Below are 20,181 nucleotides of genomic sequence, written 5' to 3' on the forward strand. Positions count from 1 at the left end.
CTAGAGGAGGCATTTCGTGCATGTCCTGGGCAGGTTTGAATGAAGAGAGGTGCTCTCTCAGGGCAGTGATTGCATTCACACCAGGAGCGAGGAACTCCTCTCGCACAAAACACCTTGAAGCTTGAGTTTGCAAACAGCTCTTATTGTTGTTTTAATTTTTAAATGTGTTTTTATATCATTGTTACAGGTTCCTCAGTTAACACAAGATATTAACTACGCTGACAATGAACCTGCTTCAGTTAGCGGTTACACACCCGCTTTATTTTTGTTCACTCCTCACTCTTGGGGGATTTGGGACGATATCCACTCTGACTGCTTCAGGCTGAGAAGGGACGTAGATATTAGGGGGCAGGGGAATGGAACTGTCTTCCTTGCAGTTGAAGATACTCCTTCCTTTTGGGCTGAGACTGGCCCGTCATGATGGTTTTGTTAGGTGCACAGGGCCAGCCCGAAGCCCTGGAGAGTGGGAGCTGACCGCGCCTCTGCTGGATTTCAGGGCTCCACCCATACAGGAACAATCCGAAAGCGTTAAGTCTCTGAGAATTAAGGGGTGCTGCTGCAAAGTACCAGAAATCCATTGGCTTGTGTATTTTTTTAAAGATTTATTTTTTATTTATTTCTCCCCCACGCACCCCCCAGGTTGTCTGCTCTCTGTGTCCATTTGCTGTGCGTTCTTCTGTGTCCGTTTGTATTCTTGTCCGTGACACTGGGAATCTGTGTCTCTTTTTGCTGCATCATCTTGCTGAGTCAGCAATTTGTGTGTGTGGCGCCACTCCTGGGCAGGCTGTGCTTTTTTTTGTGCTGGGCGGCTCTCCTTACGGGGCACACTCCTTGCACGTGGGGCTCCCCTACGCGGGGGACACCCCTGTGTGGCACGGCACTCCTTGCGCGCATCAGCACTGCGCATGGGCCAACTCATCACATGTGTCAGGAGGCCCTGGGTTTGAACCCTGGACCTCCCATGTGGTAGGCGGACGCTCTATCAGGTGAGCCAAATCCACTTCCCCCATTGACTTTTATAAAGGGTGTTTATTTGGGGTAGAAGTTCACAGTGAAAAGGCCATAGAGCTTAAGTTAAATCCCTCACCTAAGTCTGTCGCCGCGTGTTGGAGCAAGATGGCTGCCGTTCCTGCGAGGGTCCAACCTTGCTCTTCCTCCTGAGGTTCCGAGCTCAGCTGTCGGCTAGTGTAAGGCTCGTCTCTCTTGCCAGGGCTCAGCTCTAAGGTCAGCTGGAGACCAAGGTCACTGCCCAGGGCTGCGGGACCCGGTCTAGTGACCTGTCTTTCTCCCTCTAGGTTCTCCTTCTTGGTGCAGTTACTTCCATGTGAGAGTCTGTTTTATCCCCCAGGGGACTGGGACTCAGTGCTGAGGCACCCTCGAATGACAGATCAGAGCCCTCATCTTAATTTAATCAGGCGTCTCGCTGAATCTAATACAAGCAAAGGGTTATCGCGTCAGAGGCGCTGACCAGTTTCCAAACATAAGGTCTTTTTATATCACTGTAAAATTTACAAACATAATCCATGTTTCTTTTTGGAATTCAGAAATAATATCAAACTGCTACCGTAAATTGAAAGTTATCAGTTCAAATTTTAAAAAGTCGTTTTTGGAACCCCAGGAGTATCGCTAAAATCAACTGCTGAAATTAGAAAATCGATATATTGAGTCCTACCCCTCGGAGCTACTGGAAACTTGTAATTCAAAAATACCTTAGGGGGTTCTGGAATTTCTTGCCGGACAGTCCCTGCTGTTTAACCTTTTAATCGTGGCTTTGCAGGTCAGAGCGTAGCTGTGCTCAGACCTGCTCTGCTGAGTCTTGTAGAGGAGAAGACAAAATGCAGCCTGAGACCCTCACGGTGCTGAAGACACCTGAGGAAACCCACCCTAGATGCCTCCACCATGCTGGAAACTGAGCCGAGCTCTTCACACGTGTGGCCTCTTCTTTGCCTCCCAGCAACCAGCGCTTGGTTTAATGGCAGTTTGGGGAGGAGCATGAACTTTTCAGATTCACGACGTTTTTTTTTTTCTTTCTCTGAAATAAACTAGACTTGTAGAGATGATGAGCGTGGGGAAGAGTCATTTTGATTTCAAATCTGGGGGGTGCAATTTAGAGGCCAGGCTGTGGTTAGAGTTCTGGGGTCTACTTCTGACCGTGCTCTCAGCCAGCTTCGAAGCTTTGTACCAACACCTGTGATTTTATGGTGCATAATTTTTTCTCGTCTGTAAAGTGATGCCAATCCTGAGCTTGCCTCTTGGATACGGCTTTGATTTTATTTTGGTTCCCATTGTTTGAAGATGTGCTTCCCTTGCACTACCTCGTTTACTCTTCACAAGGACTCCAAAAGATCGACCTCTCTCTTCTCCCTCTAATTCCAGTGGGAAACAAAGCTGGAGGGAAGTTAAAGAATCCAAGACTTGAAGCCGGACTGGTCTGAGCTCCGGCCTTTGCACTCTCAACCACTGAACTATCTTGCTAAAGCTGTCGTGTTGGGATAAAGAAGGTAGGGTAGGACAGTGCTCTAGAGAGTCAAAACAGATATCAGTATGAAGTCTTAATAAGCCTGTAGAATTGGCATTTACAGATATTTCGAAGAATTCCAAGTGCTTGTTTGCTTGTCATTCCTGCAGGCAACTCTAAGTCAGCCCACCAAAACCAAACCCATTTTCCTGCTAGAACCCTTGGATGTGTTGGGTTCTTCAATGGCAGCGCCATCCTCTGGGCCGCACACGCTAAACCCTGGGCCTCGTTCTTGGCGGATGGTCTTTTTCTCTCAACTTGTCTGGTTGATCTCCAAGACCTGTGAATGCTCTCCAAGTAATGGTCCTTGAATCCACCCCCATCTCCACCGTTATACAGTGCCATTACTTGGTTCAAATCCTTCCTATTTTTTATTTCGAATATGGCAGTGGCCTCCTAACAGTCCTCCCCATTGCAGGACTTTCCTCTCTCCAGTCCATCTTATTTGCTATAATTCAGGTCTGGTCATCTGACTGACTCATTTAAAACCTTAGACAGCTGGCTAACCATGGCCCACAGGATAAAGTTTAAATTCCCTGGCATGATATAGGACTCTTTAAAGTCCTCTTCCAACTCCTCTGCCATGGCCCTTACACTCCAGTGCCATGATGGAATAGGCATCCCGCGTTTCCAAGCTAGCTTTTCCACCTGCACGACACACACATCTCTGTTAAAGCGCCTGTTAAGTGGTAGAGAAGCCGCGTCGCATAGCAATCAGCCGCACAGCCTCCAGAGATGCACTGGGTTCGAAACTCAGCTTTGCCATTCAGTTGCTGGGTGACTTGAGCAGGTTTCTTAGCCTCTGCCTCAGTTTCCTTATCTGCAAAACGGGTGTGCAATAAAACCTGCCTCATAGGAGACATCAGAGAAGCAGGAGGAAGAGGCAGCTGGAGTGGTGGTATAGTTGGCAAGATGGAAGGTTAAAGAAAGAGCATGGAGTATTTGAAGAGGGATGCAGAGAGCACATAGGGCAGCGTTAAAGGATATTGAACTGTAAAACCCACTTGGGTTAAATAAGTTCTCTGTGCCATCTATATGTATAGACACAGGGCAATATCTACTGCAGATGGCTTTCTTTACAGAGGCAATATCTACACTGTTTTTAGCTAATGCCTTAAGTCAGTCAACCCCCTGGCAGGGATGAAGTGACTACAAAACAGGATTGGGAGTGGGAAACTGAAGAAAGGATAAGGCACTCCAGGAAAAGGTTTTTATCAGCCTGGTGAGCTAGAGCCACCACTGCGCCATCCTTTAAAATACTGTCTGAGAGCAGCTCTGCATCTTACTTTTATCAAAAACATTAACATATCTTGTATCTAAATATCAGGCTTCCCTCTGTTAATTTTAAAAAAAATATTTTTGCTCTATTCCCGTACTCTGATAGCACAAAGAGAAAAGGCTTTGTTGATCTAGCCTCGTGGAGTTTCTAAAATAACTCTACACAATAAGTGCTGTCTTACTCCTGTTACGTAACGGCCGCTTTCAGAAAGAATGCTGCTTGTTTGTGTGCTGACTTCCTCCTTGTAGGTGGGGAAGGAAGAGGAGACTCTAGAGGATATTGGTTTGTCTTTTGTCTTGACTTATACTGGCAGTTTCATTCTTTCTTTTTTTTTCAAAGATTTTATTTCTCTCCCCTTTCCCCCCTTGTCTGTTCTCTGTGTCCATTCACTGTGTGTTCTTCTGTGTCCGCTTGCATTATTGTCAGACGGCACCAAGAATCTGTGTCTCTTTGTTGCCTCATCTTGCTGTATCAGCTCTCTGTGTGTGCGGTGCCACTCCTGGGCAGGCTGCGCTTTTTTCACTCAGGGCAGCTCTCCTTACGGGGTGCACTCCTTATACGTGGGGCTCCCCTACGTGGGGGACACCCTGCTTCCCGGCAGTTTCCTTCTTAACCCCTCTCACCTCAAACGCTCCAGCAGAACACGCACAAGTCCTCACCAGCACGTGTCGGCATCCTTCGAGTTAGGGTGTCTTGAGGTGGGCTCCTTTGGGGTGGCGGTGATAGGGATGGGGGCTGTGCTGAGCCTTTCCTCACAAGACCCAGCCTCACGCTGGCCGAAGCCCTCCCAGCACTGGGAGTGGAGAGGGCAAAGCAGCCGCCGTGGGAGACGGGAGCTCACACACGAGGGGCGTTAGGTGGTGAGAAGTGCCCGGGAGGGTGTCACTGCGTGCGTTAAAGTGTCCCACTAGGGGAGCCCAAGGTGGCGAGGGCTGAGAGTGTTGCATGCACCCCCCGTCCCTCGAGCCTTCAGGGCAGCCTGTGAGATTTGCACCTTTAGAGGCTGGTCCCCGAGTCGCCTGTTCTCTTCAGAGGTGGCGATGTACCCTGCTTCCAAGCTTTCCCTGCTGATGTCTCCCCAACTCTCCTCCACTTTTTCTCTAAGTCTTCTGCGCTGCTGGGGGGCCCTGCCCTCCCCTTCGCTGGCTTTGCTTCATTCTGTGCAGGCCCAGCTGTCTCCCCTGGGAAATGTTAGGCTGCTTCAAGTAGGTAGTTATGGCAGTGCTTTAGGTGTGGGGGCTCCTGAACCCCATTTCCCTTGTGGTGGAGAATGGGGAAGAGCGACTCACCGTTCAGTTCTCACGGGGTTTCGGTGAGAAAGCAGGGCCCGTGCATGAGGTCCCGTGATTCCCCAACCCCGCTCGTGGGAGCCCCTCCTGGGCGCCCCTCCTGGGCTCGCTGCCTTTGACTCAGGAGAAGCACCGAGACCTTTATTCCTTAATGAATTGGCCTTCCCATGAGCTTTGCTTTTAAACCATTGGCTGGTGGCAGGGAGGCCTCCGGTACCCGCTGTTTCTCTCTCATTCCTTCCCCTACCTGCTAATAAGGTGCATGGATCAATACCGAGCGAGCCTTCTCCCTCTCTCTGGCTCCTTTGCGCCCTAAGGCTGAGCCCCTTTCCCCCTGCACCCCGTGGTGGCTGACTCACCTCCTCGCTGATACTTACCACTCAGCAGCTCCGCCCGGCCGTCTGCGCAGGGCCCCGTGTGGATTGCTTAGCAGAAGGAACTTGGCTGCGCAGCAAGGCTCACTTTTAATTAGTTTCTTCCTCCTTAATGAGCAGCATCCATTTCCCGGGAAGTGCTGCCTGGCTTCTCGAGACCTGGTCTCCCAGGAGCCCGCTTCCCGGAGTCCTCACCCAGGCCAGCGCTGACTTTTGCCCTCACACGAGGTTATAAGTTTGACAGTGGTGCGTGCCCATTGCAGGGCATCTACATTTGCTCTGGAGGAAAGAAGAGAGAACGCAGAGTTTGGCAGGAGAGAATTCCAAAGTGCTGAGAGTCAGCATTTTAACCTACCCACCGATGGTCTCTTTCTCCTCTCAAAGAACTCCTCTCAGCTAATTAAAAACCCTCTGGCTGTATAATAAAGTGATTTTGGTGGTAGATGAGGATTTTGGTTAATAGTACAAATACAAGAATGTTCCTCTATTACAAGGTGTGAAGAATATGGTAATACATAGGGAAAATCCAACTAATGTGATTTACAGATTATAGTTAACAGAAATATTGCAATATTTTTGAAGCAAAGGCAAAAAAGGTATGGTATCAATGCTAAAGGTAAGAAAAGAATATGGGATTTAGTTTTATGAGATGTGGATATGATCAAACATTTTTTTTTAATTAACAAGGAGACCTCGGTCATGTCATTTAACCAATCTGTGCTCATTTATTCATCTTTCGGAACACTGGAGAAACACTTGAGATTATTTGTAGGATTAAATAAGAGAAATGTGCCTGGAAAAAAAACCAACCGTCTTGCCAGGATGCTGCGTAGCTGGGTGGTCCTAAGGCTGATATGTGAATATAAGCTCCTGGCCTCTGCTCAGAAGCATTTGACTTTGCAGAGGCATTTAGTCCCGCTCCGGGCCAGAGCAAGGCTCATACAGGTGCAACTGGGATAGACTTCATTTATCTGGAGAGTGAGAGCTTGTCTGAGAGGAGAAGAGATTCGTGGAATTGCAAATCACAGTTAAATGGGGAAGCAAAAAATTGCAGCCAGAGAAAGAGGGCTGGAATGCCACATCTTAGGGAACAGGGGAGCTCATAAATAGGAAGGCTCATCGTGAGCGCAGATGAAAGAAAAATTGGCCCCGCTGGGTGCATCATGGGAACAAGCAGTTTGGGGTCATAAAGGATGTTGAACAGGATAGCCTGCTTGGTAAGAGTAGAGCTTTAGGATCAGATGGAGCTGGGTTTGAAGCTGTGCACCCTTGGGCCGTTTACTTCACTGCTCTGAGCCTCAGTTTCCTTATCCTGAGCAGGGCTAATAAGCTTTCGACCGTAGGATTGGTCTGAGGATTTAAAGGAAAAGAGACGTGATGTGGGGGCATTTTCAGGGCTTGGAGTTGTCCTGGGTGGTACTGCAGGGACAGTTACTGGACAGTGTATGTCCTCCCGTGGCCCACTGGGTGGACTGGAGGAGAGTGTAAACTATAATGTGGACCATTGACCATGAGGTGCAGCAGTGCTCAGAGATGTGTTCACCAAGTGCAAAGAATGTTCCATGATGATGGAGGAGGCTGTTGTTATGGAAGGAGTGGGGTGAGGGGGGTGGGGGAGTATATGGGGACCTCATATTTTTTTAATGTAACGTAAAAAAATAAATTAATTAAGACAAAAAAAAAATAAAAGAGATGATGTTTCCAAAGTGTTAGTATAATCTCTGACCCTTGGTAAATGCTCAAAAAGCGGTCATAGTTATGGGCAAGAGAAGGGTGTTGGGAGCTTGGTTCTCACTCTGTGGTGCCTGGTAGCCTCCAGTCACCCAGCAGGCTGCAGACTGGCCGGGTCGCTCTGCAGTGTTGTAGCCGCTGACTCAGCCCTGCATGTTTGCTTACGACTTCTCACTGCGGGTAAAGGTTCTTTATGCTGCGTTGCTTGAGTGGAGCCTCCTCAGGCCAGCGTGCCACCCGCTTGTCACTCTCCAGGCTGTCCAGCTGCCACCCAAGCTGATCCGCCACCTTAAATCTTTTCCAAAACAAGCCTGCAGGTGGCAAGGGGTAGGAAGGAAAACTATCTGCACAGAAAGGAAGCGCCTCTGTAGCAAGTCTTCTCTGCACAGGTGCATCAGCAGATTAAAAACCCAAGTCAGAACAAAAGGAGAGAGCCGCTGGGGATGGGAGCTGCTTCCTGAATGTTCTGGCATGGGGAGTCGCGATGCATTTCTGTGTCTTCATTGGGGGCTTAGCAGACCCCAATCTCTTTTTGTCACGGTTCTCTTTGCCGGCTTGAGAGTAGGGAAGATAGCAGCAGAATGACTCTCTCAGGAGCCCAGGGTGGGTGGAGGGAGGGAGGGGCACATCCCAGCCAGGGACTTACCAACTGAGAAGCCATCAGCCAGCCCTTCCCTGGGGCGCACTTGGGGACCGCCTTGCAGGAAGGACCTCACGGCGGCTTGGACCCTAGGGACTCATGAAGGACGCCTCCTCGGCCTCGCAGTGGAGGAGGGGCCACGCGTTCCAGCAGAGGCCCGGCAGTGGTCTGCACATGCAGACCTGCACAAGCACTGGGGACCCGGGGATGGAGATGGTGGGGTCCAGAGACAGGAGAGCTGCCCCGAGGCTGGAGTCCCCCGAGGGAGTGGGGAGTGAGGCAGGAGCTCAGCTCTGGGACCCTGGAAGCCGTCGTGGCAAGAACTCGGGCCCATGGAGGCTTATGGTCAAATCAGGACTTTGGTTACGGAGAAACGAAAGCACAGGTTCTGTATAATGGGATGGAGTGGGGGAGGGAAGAAAACATTTATTATTATTTTTTAAATTTGCCCTTCATTATTTTAGGGCTAATCATTTTGTAATGACATAATACAATAATATTAGAAATCTTGCATACCATTTATAAATGACTATATTTATATAGATGGTACTTGATCCAAAATTTTGTTTACTGCCTAGAATGTGGTATTTGTATTCAGTAAGTTTGGAGATGGCTGATCTAGCAAGGTCAGAGGAGGAAAAGCAGAAAAATTGGTGAGACTGACAGATGCAGCAGGGTTAGGGCTGGACAAGGTCAAGAGCCTGCGGGCAGGGCCAAGGAGGTCAGGGGGAAGAGGCTTCCGGCTGTTTCACAGCCACCTCAACTCTTGATTTTGAATTTTGACTTATGTGGGAAAGCCCCGTCCTCCCTGGGATTTGGCTTCAGACTCTCAGTTTATTCATGATAATGTCAATATGCTTCCTTCCTTGCCTCAACTTTTCCAATTGCTCTCAAGAACAAATCTGAAGACAGAGCACTGGGTACGTCTATAGCTGCTGAGTCAGACTCCATGGAAAAAAGAAATCTTTCTGAAGAGTCAGGGTGCCTGAGAAATGCCGGCTCCAAAAGCTCCCAGGTGGACGTTGGTTTGAGGAGATAAGGAGTGTATTAGCTAGCCAAAGTTGGGTGCTGATGCAAAATACCAGAAATCTGTTGGCTTTTATAAAGGGTATTTGCTTGGGGTAAAAGCTTACAGTTGCAAGACTCTAAAGAGTCCAACTCAAGATATGTAAAGAGGTGCTTTCTCACCAAATCTGTTGCCACATGTTGAAGCAAGATGGTTGCCAATCTCTGTGAGGGTTCCTCTTTCTCTTAAGTTCCATGGGCCCAGCTTCTGATCTTAGCTGGAGGACTTGTTTCTTTCCAGGTCTTCTCAGCTGCTCAGAGCTCTCATTTCTTCAGCTCAGCCCTCCCAGGGACTTTAGCTGTTTGATTCTGTCACATGGCAGGACTGAAATAACAAAGTTCTCTCCTCTGGCGTCGATGGAGTTCTCTTTTCCCATATATCTTCTTCAATCTCTTCTTGAATGAGTGCCCATTTATATAGCCCACCAAGGGGGCAGGGACTTAACCTGAGTCCCACCCTACTGGCTGGTAGAATCAAAGCCCTAACCTTAATAACATGATTTAATCAAAGACATCTAAGCTGAACCAAATGCAATCAAAGGGGCTCACACCAGAGGAACAGACTAGTTTACAAACATAATCTCTCTCTTTAGAATTCATAAATAATCTCAAACTACCACAATTAGCTATTGTTATGCTCATTTTCAGGGCATTTTAACTTGTTGGAAAGTACCTCAGCCCTAAACTAATTAAGTGGTTCTAAGAGGCAGATTGTTGTGGACTTAACTTCACAGTTGCAGGCATTGGTTTTATATAGTTATTTCTGTTAAGAGAAGACAGATGGCAAAAGAAAAAGAGAAACTTCTGTAAACAGAGTGCAGTGGGGGAGGGGCTGGGGAGCTTTAGTCCATGTAGGGGCTTTTGTCTGTCCTTGGTTGAGTTTTGCAGAATTTTCTTTTAGTGGTGAGCTCTTTGATGGCCTTTGCTGTCCCACACTGGCCACTTCTTCCAGGCTCCATGTGTCCTCTCTGCCAAGAGTTCTTGGTCCAGGCAGGAGATGGCGAGACCTTGACTCTGGAAGTAGAGATGTGAAGACTGGTCTAAGATAGATTTGTAGAGCCACCTTGACTGGGTGATAAACCAGCTGCAGGAGATGATGGAGGGAGGACCCAGGGACAGTTATCAAGTTCTGACTTGAGCAGCGTGGTGGATAGTGGTGCCATTTGCTGTGGTGAGGAAGACTTAAAGAGAGGCAGTCTTGTTTGCTTCCCTGGTCCTACATCATGGAGCCTCGAGCTATGAAGGTCAATACTCCTTTGTTGGCTCTAGTCTTTTGGACATCCCCTAAAACATAAGTATATTTTTACTTTAATTTGACTGGTTTCCAAAAGTCCTTGATAATACCAGAAAGAGTGGTTTGGACTCTCGGAAGGTTTTTTAGAGGGCTGTGTTATGGTGGAAAGCATCTTGGGCTTGGAGTCAAAGACATGGCTTAAGTCTCACTTCTGTACTTCACAGGGCAAGTCCCATAATTTCTCTCAGCCCCAGCTGCCCCAGTTGAGAAGTGATTATAATAGCATCTTTCTGACTTTGCCTTGTATCGTGGGAAATATAGCATATTATAAACATTTTATATACTGTAGATTGCTATGTGGTTGGGAGGTGGAATTGCATGTGAATCTAAAGTCTGTGACCTTTTTAGTTATCAATTGTTTTGTAACCAATTATTCTACAACTTAACAGCTTGAAATGACAAACATTTATTGTCAGATAGTTTCTGAGGTCAGAATTCCAGGAGTGGCTTAGCCAGATAGTTGCAGTCAGACTTAGTCACCTCAAGGCTTGACTGTGGCCAGAGAACTTTCTAGGCTCCCGCATGTGTGCGTCGGCTGGAGACTTCAGTTTCTCACCGCATGGGCCTCTCTTTAGGGCTGTTCACAACATGGCAGCTTGCCAAGAGATTCAAGCCATGCAACACATGCACAGAGAGAGCAAGGGAGGCAGGGAGAAAGAGAGTGAGGGAGAAGGGAGGAAGATGGAGGGAGGAGGAGAAGGCAGAGGGGGAGGGGGAGGAGGAGGGAACAACCGAGGCAGAAGCTGCAGCTTTTTAAACTTCATTTGCAAGTGCATACCTCCGCTTCTGTCATGTGGTGTTGGTCCTAGAGCTTAAGCCTGCTACAATGTGCTAGACAAATACCCGAGGGCATGAACATCAGAAAGAGCTATCGTTGGGGGCCATCTTGGAGCCTGGTGGCCACACGGTGCATAGAGGAATTCAAATGAGGTAGAGGGAGTTCTAAATGAAGCCAGGTGTTTCAGTAAAGTTTACAGTGTTCGCTTTATATGCCCTTTTGAGGGCATTTGAAGAACATTTGACTTAGAGTTCTTGCATGATGCCCTTTTGACACCCTTTCAGGATGGTATGTTTATCCAAGCTACGGCGCTATGACTTCAGCTCATGTTTTATTAGTACAGCTAATCCTTTGACTGAAGGTTAGCCTGTGCCCTTGCAGTCAAAGGGCTGATTGTGTGTGCCAAAGTGAAACGGACTCAGCTTCCTAAGGCTTTGGTCTACCACTTCCTGACTTAGGAGACCCGCTTGTTTTTTTCCCCCCATCAACCCTTTCGGCTGTGCCTGCACAAGTGGTGGGCCTGTCCTGCAGAATGGATTGCCACTCCTTGAATGTTTCCTTTATCGTGCACAAGGCTTGTAATTGTGGTGTGTGGTGCTCCCTGACTTGGGCTCCCCTTGAAGCCACCGTCCTTTCTGCCTGCTGCTTCTGTTGGAGTCCTTCATGATTGATGAGCTTCTGGTGGACATTAGGAGTCACATCTTAGCAGGCTCTTTGTCGTAGTCTGCAGCGTCAGGGACCAAAATACCCACTGGGATCAAACTTAGAACTTTTTTGGTTTTGCCCTCTAAGCGCTTCCACTCTAAGACGAAACCATCAGCCGTCCCTGTATCATGTTCATATTTTCTGTTAACAAATATTGATTCTTCATATTGATTGTAAGCTTTTGCCTATTTAAGTTAGATTTAATTATACCTCTCTTCCCAAACCCTTCCTCTCCCCAACCCCACACAAATAGATGGGAACATGGTATTACTTTATTTTATGGAATTTATCTGTTTGGGGCTCATATTATAATTATTTGAGAAGATCTTTTTATTTAATTATCTTATTTTTAGGAGGTACCAGGGACTGAACCTGGGCCCTCATATGTGGGAAGCAGGCACCCAACCACTTGAGCTACGGCTGCTCCCTTATTTGAGAACATCTTCATTCCTCTACGAGCTTATAATCTGGCTGAGTTTGGAATTTGAGCCTGGAACGCCTTTTCATCTCCTGCACCTTCTCATGCTGTGTATTGTACGTAGTAGGTGCTTAGTAACTGTTTGTGATACGGATGAATTGTAAAAATGGAATTCCACGTGGGGGTGGCCTATGACTCTGACCCGTTGCTGGGTCACTGCTGTGTTACTTAGAGATCTGGGAGACGATGGGAGGTCACGGTGACCGACAGTTGCCATGTGAAGTCCACTCCGCGGCCAGACACCTTGGCACAGGTGGCAAGGGCCCCAGGTCACTGTGTCTTTCAAACTCCCTGCCTTAAAAGTTCTGCCAATGCTGTTACTTTCCTTAAGCATCCCCTACTCGTACCCAGGAAAATAGCTCCTAGGGTTCGTTGTGACCTGAGGATGACTGACAAAGGGTCTGTCTGCGCCGAGAGCTCCTCTCCTGGCCCGAGAGTTCTTGAAATAGCCCTGCTTTAGGCAGACTCAGTGCCAGATGGGTCTTATAAAGCATTTTTCTGCGACAGCATTTTGCCTTCACAATGGACTATGAAGAAACCTTCTCCCAGTGTTTTGTTATCCGGGGACTGTGAGGATGGGTAAAGCGTGTGTGCTTGGATGCCCGCTTCAGTCTAATAAGTCAAACCAGTGTTTCAGACATGGGCCATCACAGAAGCATCTTTGGGGGTTTGCGTTGGTTACTGGCAGCAACTCCTTCTTGCTTTCCACTCCCACCATGATTCCAACTCCCTGCCAAAGACTGAGCTAGTCTGAAAATCTGTGTGCTGCTTCTATGTTTTTAAAATAGCACAGTAGCACAATGCTGCTGTGATCGCATAAAGCTGTATTTTCACTGTCATCCTTAACTTGTAATAGTGTTTGGTAATTACAGGGTGCTTTCCATCTGCGAGTCTGTAAACACTTTCTAAATCTGAACCCTTGAATTCTCCCAACATCTCTGCAGGGAGGAAGCTTGAAAGGTTGGCCTGGTATCTTTGTGGCCTAGCCATGCGTTTGATTTGGTTAAGTGCCCCCCCCCAGTATGGCAGAGCTGGTAAAGTGACAGACACTTTTTTAAGAATGACATTCTGTGTTGCCAAGTGAATAGAAGCAAGAAGGCAAGGCTAAGCTGCTCCTGACTTCAGCAAGCAGATGCTCCTGGCCTCTGCAGTGTAGCCAGCTAGTCATCATTTAGATCGCAGATTAGATTGCTATTATAGAATCATTACAAAATATTCCGTCTGTTAAAGGATGCAGTGTTTTGCTTCTGACATACATCTCTCTTACCTGTCCCTGTCATTTAAAAGGAGAAATTCATCACTGCTTCCTTGGCAGCAAATTTTATGACTTTGATATTTCTTTTAAAAAGTCATTTCTTCCCACAAATTTGTTTTCTTCTCCTTTTACATACCACTGAGTGAAATGCCAAAAAATCTTGAAATATACACTAGTGAGTTTTGAAAGCTGGACTAGATTTTAAATAGCCAAAATGATTCTTCTACAGTTGGAAATTTCTTTAGCTATAGCATTTATATATTGTTTTAGTTAACCAGCATGATTTTAATTTATTATGCAAATATATTTGCCATATCTGTTGGAATGTTTGCCTGCTTTAAGTTTCCAAAGCACAATAAATTATGTTGCATGTTCCACTTCTATTTTTTGATTTGTTTATTTTGTCTTTAATGACAACTCATTTAAAGTAAAATTCTTTAAAGGGGCAGAATAACTTCATAATTTGTCTTCACTGGTAATTTAATCCTCGGATATAATGAGTCCATCTGAGAGATTTCATTAAAAACAGCAAGGTGCCTTATAGCAAAGCTGAGATGTTTTTAATCACAGAATTATAGTAATTATATAAATCCCAAGATTTTCATCAGACAGAAAAGGCTGCCAGGGCTAAACATGCACTTTAAACTTAGCCCTAATAACTGTGTATTGTTCTAAATTATAGTAGATAGAACCCTCAGGCCAAGGGGAATATTAGAGAGGATCTTAAGTGTTGCATTTTTTGAGGGAAATTGAGAAATAAGCAATTCTGATAACTTAGTGATGTCTGTAAGTGGCAATTCTCCTGGGTGATAGAAGTGGAACTGCTGTGTGTGTCCATAGAACATAGTGGGCAAGTTATTAAGATATGTTCAACAGCACTCTTACCATGTACTATATCTTTAACAAATAGTGGGTGATGAAGGGGATGACTCTTTTCCTTCCTGGGGTCTTGAAGTTTTTAATTGAGTGGGGTTCTTCTTACAGTTAGTAATTGGGAGAGATCCCAGTAAGCAAAACGATTATTGGCCCAAAATTTGGAGTTTCTGGGCCAGGTGATGACTATAGAACTAATGGTTTGGTTATCAGGGGGACTATTAAAAATTTCAAGTTTTATAAAATGGCAAAGACACAGTATCCTCAAGGAGCTTTTTTTTTTTTTAATTCCAACTTTTATTTCAACATCAAAAAATAAAACAACAGAGCTTTTTTTTTTTTTTAAGAGAAGTGACAGTGAAAGATGCATCTAGGAAAGTTCTGTAAAAATGTCCCTGGACAAGAGATTTTACTCCATCCATTTTCCATTTATCATTTTTTTATTTATTTTTCTGGCTCCGATGGGCAGGGCGAGATGAGAAGAGGGGATTGGAGAGGAGAGAAGATTGAAACAGAGAGACTTCATTAAAAACAGCAGGGTGCTGGGATTCCCCAGCCGAGATGTTTTTAATCACACGGAGAGCCCCGCAGTGAGCTGTGGGGCCGCCTGCGGGGAGCGGGAGGCGGGCGGGGGCCCGGCCGGCACATCCATCCGGTGGCTTGTGTTTGGGCGACAGGCCCTGCCATCCTTCTGGGCGATTCTGATGAGCAGTCAGAGCCCAGAATTCCTCCCAGGGGCTGGCACAGACAGACGTGCATCCGAGGACTGATGGAACAGTGATTCCGGTCTCTGCCTTTCTCCCCACTCCAGCATGGCCACGACAACGCCTCCTCCCCTGTCCGCAGGCAGGGCTGTGAGCGGGGGCCACAGTTCTGTCCCCGGAGCCTGTCTGAATGTGTTGTCACGTTTAGGGTGTCGCTGTCTCTTTATAGTTGACCTTCCGGGTGCTTCCCCATTACCTTCTCAGCTTGGACACAGCTTGGAGCAGGTGTCCGGTGCCTGCCCTGGACGACGCTCGCTCCCCTTCTGGGCTAACCTTTTACAGCCACCCCTGCTGGGCAGGCCTGAGAAGTGTCCGTCTTTTCCCCACCCGGCAATCTCAATGCCACTTAAGCTTGGCTTTTGCCCTCTCTTTTTTTTTTTAAAGATTCATTTTTTATTTATTTCTCTTTCTACCCCCCCCCCCCAGTTGTCTGCTCTCTCTGTCCATTCGCTGTGTGTTCTTCTGTGACCACTTCTATACTTATCAGTGGCACGGGAATCTGTGTGTCTTTTTGTTGCGTCATCTTGCTGTGTCAGCTCTCTGTGTGTGTGGCACCATTCCTGGGCAGGCTGCACTTTCTTTCGTGCTGGGTGGCTCTCCTTATGGGGCGCACTCCTTGCACATGGAGCTCCCCTATGTGGGGGACACCCCTGTGTGGCAGGGCACTCCTTGAGCAGGGCACTGTGCATGGGCCAGCTCCACATGGGTCAAGGAGGCCCGGGGTTTGAACCCTGGACCTCCCATGTGGTAGGCAGACGCCCTATCCATTGGGCCAAGTTTGCTTCCCAGCTTTTTCCCTCTTAAACTGTCAAAATAATACATGTTCATGGTGGAGAACTTACAAGATAGAGGGGAAAACAAATAGAGAAGCAGAATTATCACCCTTTGATCCTCCCCAGGGAGAATTGTTGTTAACATTTTATTTCGTTCCAGTCTTTTCTGTGACCTTTGTTCTTTAGACGCATTGCATGGCAGATACGCGTGTGCATCATGATTTACAAACATTTAGGAATATTTAATCATCCATCGTCGCTTTTTCCATAAAGCTCATAGGAGGTCTATTGAATCTTGCCAAAGGGAGCCTCGGGGCGTTGTTACCTTTATTACATGTTTTTGTCATTTGTGTCTCTTCTCAGGTCCCCTCTTTTGGTCTCCTGCCCTCGAAGGCTATGATGGGAATTGATGTGAAAACCTGGAGGCTTCAGTTCACGCCTTGCTCCTGCCCCGAAGAGCGTCCTCTGCAAGCAGGACAGCTGCTCCCGGCGGGGGCTGACGCCGAGGGACAGCGCGCGTGGTAGAAGGGGATGGCCGCCAGGCGCGCAGCGGCCCCCGCACGCAGGCTCCGCGGGGCCTAGCCCGGGGAAGCCCGTCTGGGGGGCCCGGGCGCCCTGGGATGTGGCCGGGCCGGGGCGCATGGCTGATGTCTGAATGAGGATGCTCCGCCGGGGGCTGCTGGCCTGGATTTCGCGGGTGGTGCTTCTGCTGGTTCTGCTCTGCTGCGCCGTCTCCGTGCTCTACATGCTGGCCTGCAGCCCGCGGGGCGACGAGGAGCAGCTCGGGCTGCCCAGGGCGCACGGCCCCACGGGCAAGGACGGGTCGCAGGCGGCCCTGCAGGAGTGGGAGGAGCAGCACCGCAACTACATCGGCAGCCTCAAGCGGCAGATCGCGCAGCTCAAGGGCGAGCTGCAGGCGCGCAGCGCGCAGCTCCGGGACGCGCAGGAGCAGGCCAGCGAGGCCGCGGGCGCGCCGGGGGACCCCAACGCCCAGGCCGACCTGCGCGCCTTCCTGCACGCCCAGGTGGCCAAGGCGGAGGTGCACGCGGGCGTCAAGCTGGCCACGGAGTACGCCGCCGTGCCCTTCGACAGCTTCACCCTGCAGAGGGTGTACCAGCTGGAGACGGGCCTGACCCGGCACCCCGAGGAGAAGCCGGTGAGGAAGGACAAGCGCGACGAGCTGGTGGAGGCGGTGGAGTCGGCCCTGGAGACGCTCAACAGCCCTGCGGAGGGCGGCCCCGGCCAGCGCTCCTACACGGCCTCCGATTTCATCGAAGGTTGGCCTGGGGGCTCCGGGGGGCGGTGGAAGAGAAGGCACCCGGGGTGCAGGGTGCAGCTAGGGAGTTTCAGGTGAGCGACTGCAAAGGGAGAGCATGGATTTTCATTTCTCAGAAGCATCTGTTTCCACTTACTTTCTCATGGAAACCACAATCATTGAGTGGACAGTGGCATGGTTTTTTTGGCAGAAGGAGGCATCGCGTCTTGCTTTATTAGCCTTCTGAAAAAACGCCATAAAATAAGACAAAATGTAAACATAAAGCATGGGATCTCAAAGTCCGGTGGGCGGTTGTACGTTTATTCCTTTTCACAGGCACGCCTTGTAACTGGGCCTAGTTCTCTGGAGATAACCGTGGACAGAAAAATAGTAGTTCATACTTTTGACGTCACTTAAATGTGCCAGAGACTTTTTTTTTTAGATTTATTTATTTAAAAAATTTTTTTATTTATCTCCCTCCCTTGGGGCTTGCTTGCTGTCTGCTCTCTGTGTGCATTCGCTGCGCGCTCTTCTCTGTCTGCTTGTCTCGCTTTGTTGCGTCGTCTTGCTGCACCAGCTCTCTGCAGGTATGGGCCGTCTGCGGTAGATGGGAGCCCAGTCGACTGAGCCACAGCCACTTCCACAGGCGCTCTTTTGGGAGCTATAAGTTTGCTAATTCGTTTATTCTCAATGACCCCAGTGGAAGATGCAGAGAAACTAAGTCAATGTCCAAGGTTACTAAGGCAACAAGTAGTAGAGCCAGGATTTGAACCCAGGAAGCCCAGGTCTGAGACCATGCCCCTACCCAAGTGAAAACTGGTGAGATGAATGGCACAGGACAGTCCAGTAGTAATTTGTCTTTATAGTCTTCTTTTTTAGGTACCAGGGCTGGGGATTGAACCCTGGACGTTCAACGTGGGAAGCAGGTGCTTAACTCCTTGAGCTGCATCTGCTTCCCTCTGTCAGTTTTACCAGAAAGCGCCTTGCCCAGTTTCTTGAATGCTTTTTAGTATCTTCTTTAATTTTCCTTTTGTCACTAATTCTAAAACCGACTAATAATTTGGGAGAGGAATTGCCTTCAAGGTCCTCTAATTCTTCCCCTCTGTTTCATTTCTGAAGAGAATCTACTTCAGCTTGTCCAGAAATATAGCTGTGTGCATCTACCCCCGACGCTTTCCTTGGTTACAAAACTACCTCACCAGCCCCTACAGCCTAGAAACACTCCCTTGAGACACATCTAAAACTCTCCTGCTGCTATTTATGACTGTTCTCTTTGGATACTTTCCTGTCTTAAGATTTTTTCCCTACTTTATATATGAAGTATAAATTTGTGCAGTTTTAGTGCTCTGTTTAGTATATTTTTAATTAGATTATTTTTGGCCCAAATATTGCTCCACCTTCCCCCTTCATTTTTACTATACTTGAAACCAGGTAAAGAAATCATCATAAGGTCAAGCTTGTGGTGTTCAGGATTTAAAAAAGAAAAAAATTCATTTAAAGAGGTCTTAAAAATGCATCGTCTCAGCAGCTAGCAAGTGTCCATACGCGGTGAGTGCCCAGTAAGGGTTCAGAATGTAATGTGGTGCAGCATCACATTTTCTAGTGCTTTACAGGTTTTGAGGCATTTCCACATATATTATCTTGCTAGCTGAGCCCCAGGGAGAACGATTTAAAAAAAGTCCTGCTAGCCCCTGGCCCCGGAGTATGTTCTGGAGCGCCCCACCTGCAAAGCAGTTTCAAAAGAACTTGATTGCAAATCTATGTCTGCGATTTAGAAGGTTTGCCTTTGTAATTTTCTATCTGCTTTAGTTGAAATCTTTGGGTTTTTTTGGATACGCTGTCTTGATACATGAGGCCTGTCTTTCTCAATGTGCTGTGACAAAGGCCTCTGGTCCCTCAGTCGATTTGCTCTTGAGATGTGGCTGATTTTCTCTTGGAGGTGCCGGTATGAGATATGCTCAGTGTTGCTTTTATCTACAGCACACAGACTCTATTTTAAGGCAGGTAACTCTGCACATACCTTCCAAATTTGGCAAAAATCTAGTCCGCTATTTTCCTGTGATACGTAAATTATGACAAACTGGTGTGATTTTATATACGTATATAGAACAAATATGTGTCTAGAAATGCTTGTACAGATTTCCCTGTCATGAGCAGCACGGTTCATTTTATTTTCTTCCTTCTTATCACAAAAGACCGTGAGGCAATCTTTTATATTCAGGAAAGGGGACGTTTGAAAGATTCCACTGGTGGGAGGAAGCTGCAGGAAATAGGTTTAAGTCCAGTATGAGGAGTAACTCACAGAAGTCAAAACTGGCATGGGATCTTGTAAAACAGGGGGGGATGCCTGTCAGTACAAGAATTCTGTCATCACCTGGATGACCCTGTGGCCAGGAGGTGGTAAGCCACGCTTCCAGTGTCAGAGAGCTGGGCCTCTCTGATTTGATTTGATCTGATTTGATCTGATTTGAGGACTTTGTGAGTCTATGATCTACACCTAGTGAAGGGGCGAAAGGGTGTGGAACGGTTCTGATTTGAAAAGTTTTCTCAAAAAAGTTCGAGCAAGTGATTGGACGCTATATGGGTGAAATAAAGCTTTGAGATAACTTATCTGGGCGTCTAAACATAACCTTAGGATGATTTCAGTTTCAGATTTCGATAGTCCAGAAGTTAAAGCCACTCGGCGAAAGGCCATGGACAGTTTTTGGGTTAGAAATGGGAGTGTTTCCCAGCCTCAGAGAGTTCTAAAGGAAGGCTGCAGATTTGCCGGGCACTCAACTCGTATGATAAGGATGGAGGGGGGGCGGTGCTTTGTATTCGAATAACGGTACTAAAACCTGTGTGGTGGGAAGCAGATGTGGCTCAAGTGATAAGGCCTCCGCCTACCATATGGGAGGACCCGGGTTCAATCCCTGGGGCCTCCTGGTGAAAACGAAGAAGAGGAAGTGTGCCTGCAGTGAGTCAGTGCCCGTGTGGCGAGCCGAGTGCCCACACGGCGTGCCGAGTGCCTGCGTGAGTGCCCGCCTGGTGAGCCAGTGCCCATGCAGTGATGCAGTGTCTGCACAAGTGAGTCATGCAGCAAGGCGATGACGCCACAAAAGAGAGATGAA

General features: G+C 47.8%; 1 protein-coding gene across 21 annotated transcripts in view; it reads left to right on the forward strand.

The window, feature by feature from the left end:
• The window catches only part of CSGALNACT1 (chondroitin sulfate N-acetylgalactosaminyltransferase 1), a 398,657-nt gene that overhangs the window by 281,876 nt on the left and 96,600 nt on the right, over positions 1-20,181 (forward strand). For all 21 annotated transcript variants that reach the window (XM_071212689.1, XM_058290053.2, XM_058290061.2 and 18 more), the window contains one exon: positions 16,180-17,093. In XM_071212689.1, the coding sequence (XP_071068790.1) occupies positions 16,472-17,093 (622 nt within the window). In that variant the 5' untranslated portion in view covers positions 16,180-16,471. The remainder of the gene's footprint in view (positions 1-16,179; positions 17,094-20,181) is intronic.

Source organism: Dasypus novemcinctus, chromosome 29, assembly GCF_030445035.2.
Source record: "Dasypus novemcinctus isolate mDasNov1 chromosome 29, mDasNov1.1.hap2, whole genome shotgun sequence".
NCBI classification, from domain to species: Eukaryota; Metazoa; Chordata; class Mammalia; order Cingulata; family Dasypodidae; genus Dasypus; species Dasypus novemcinctus.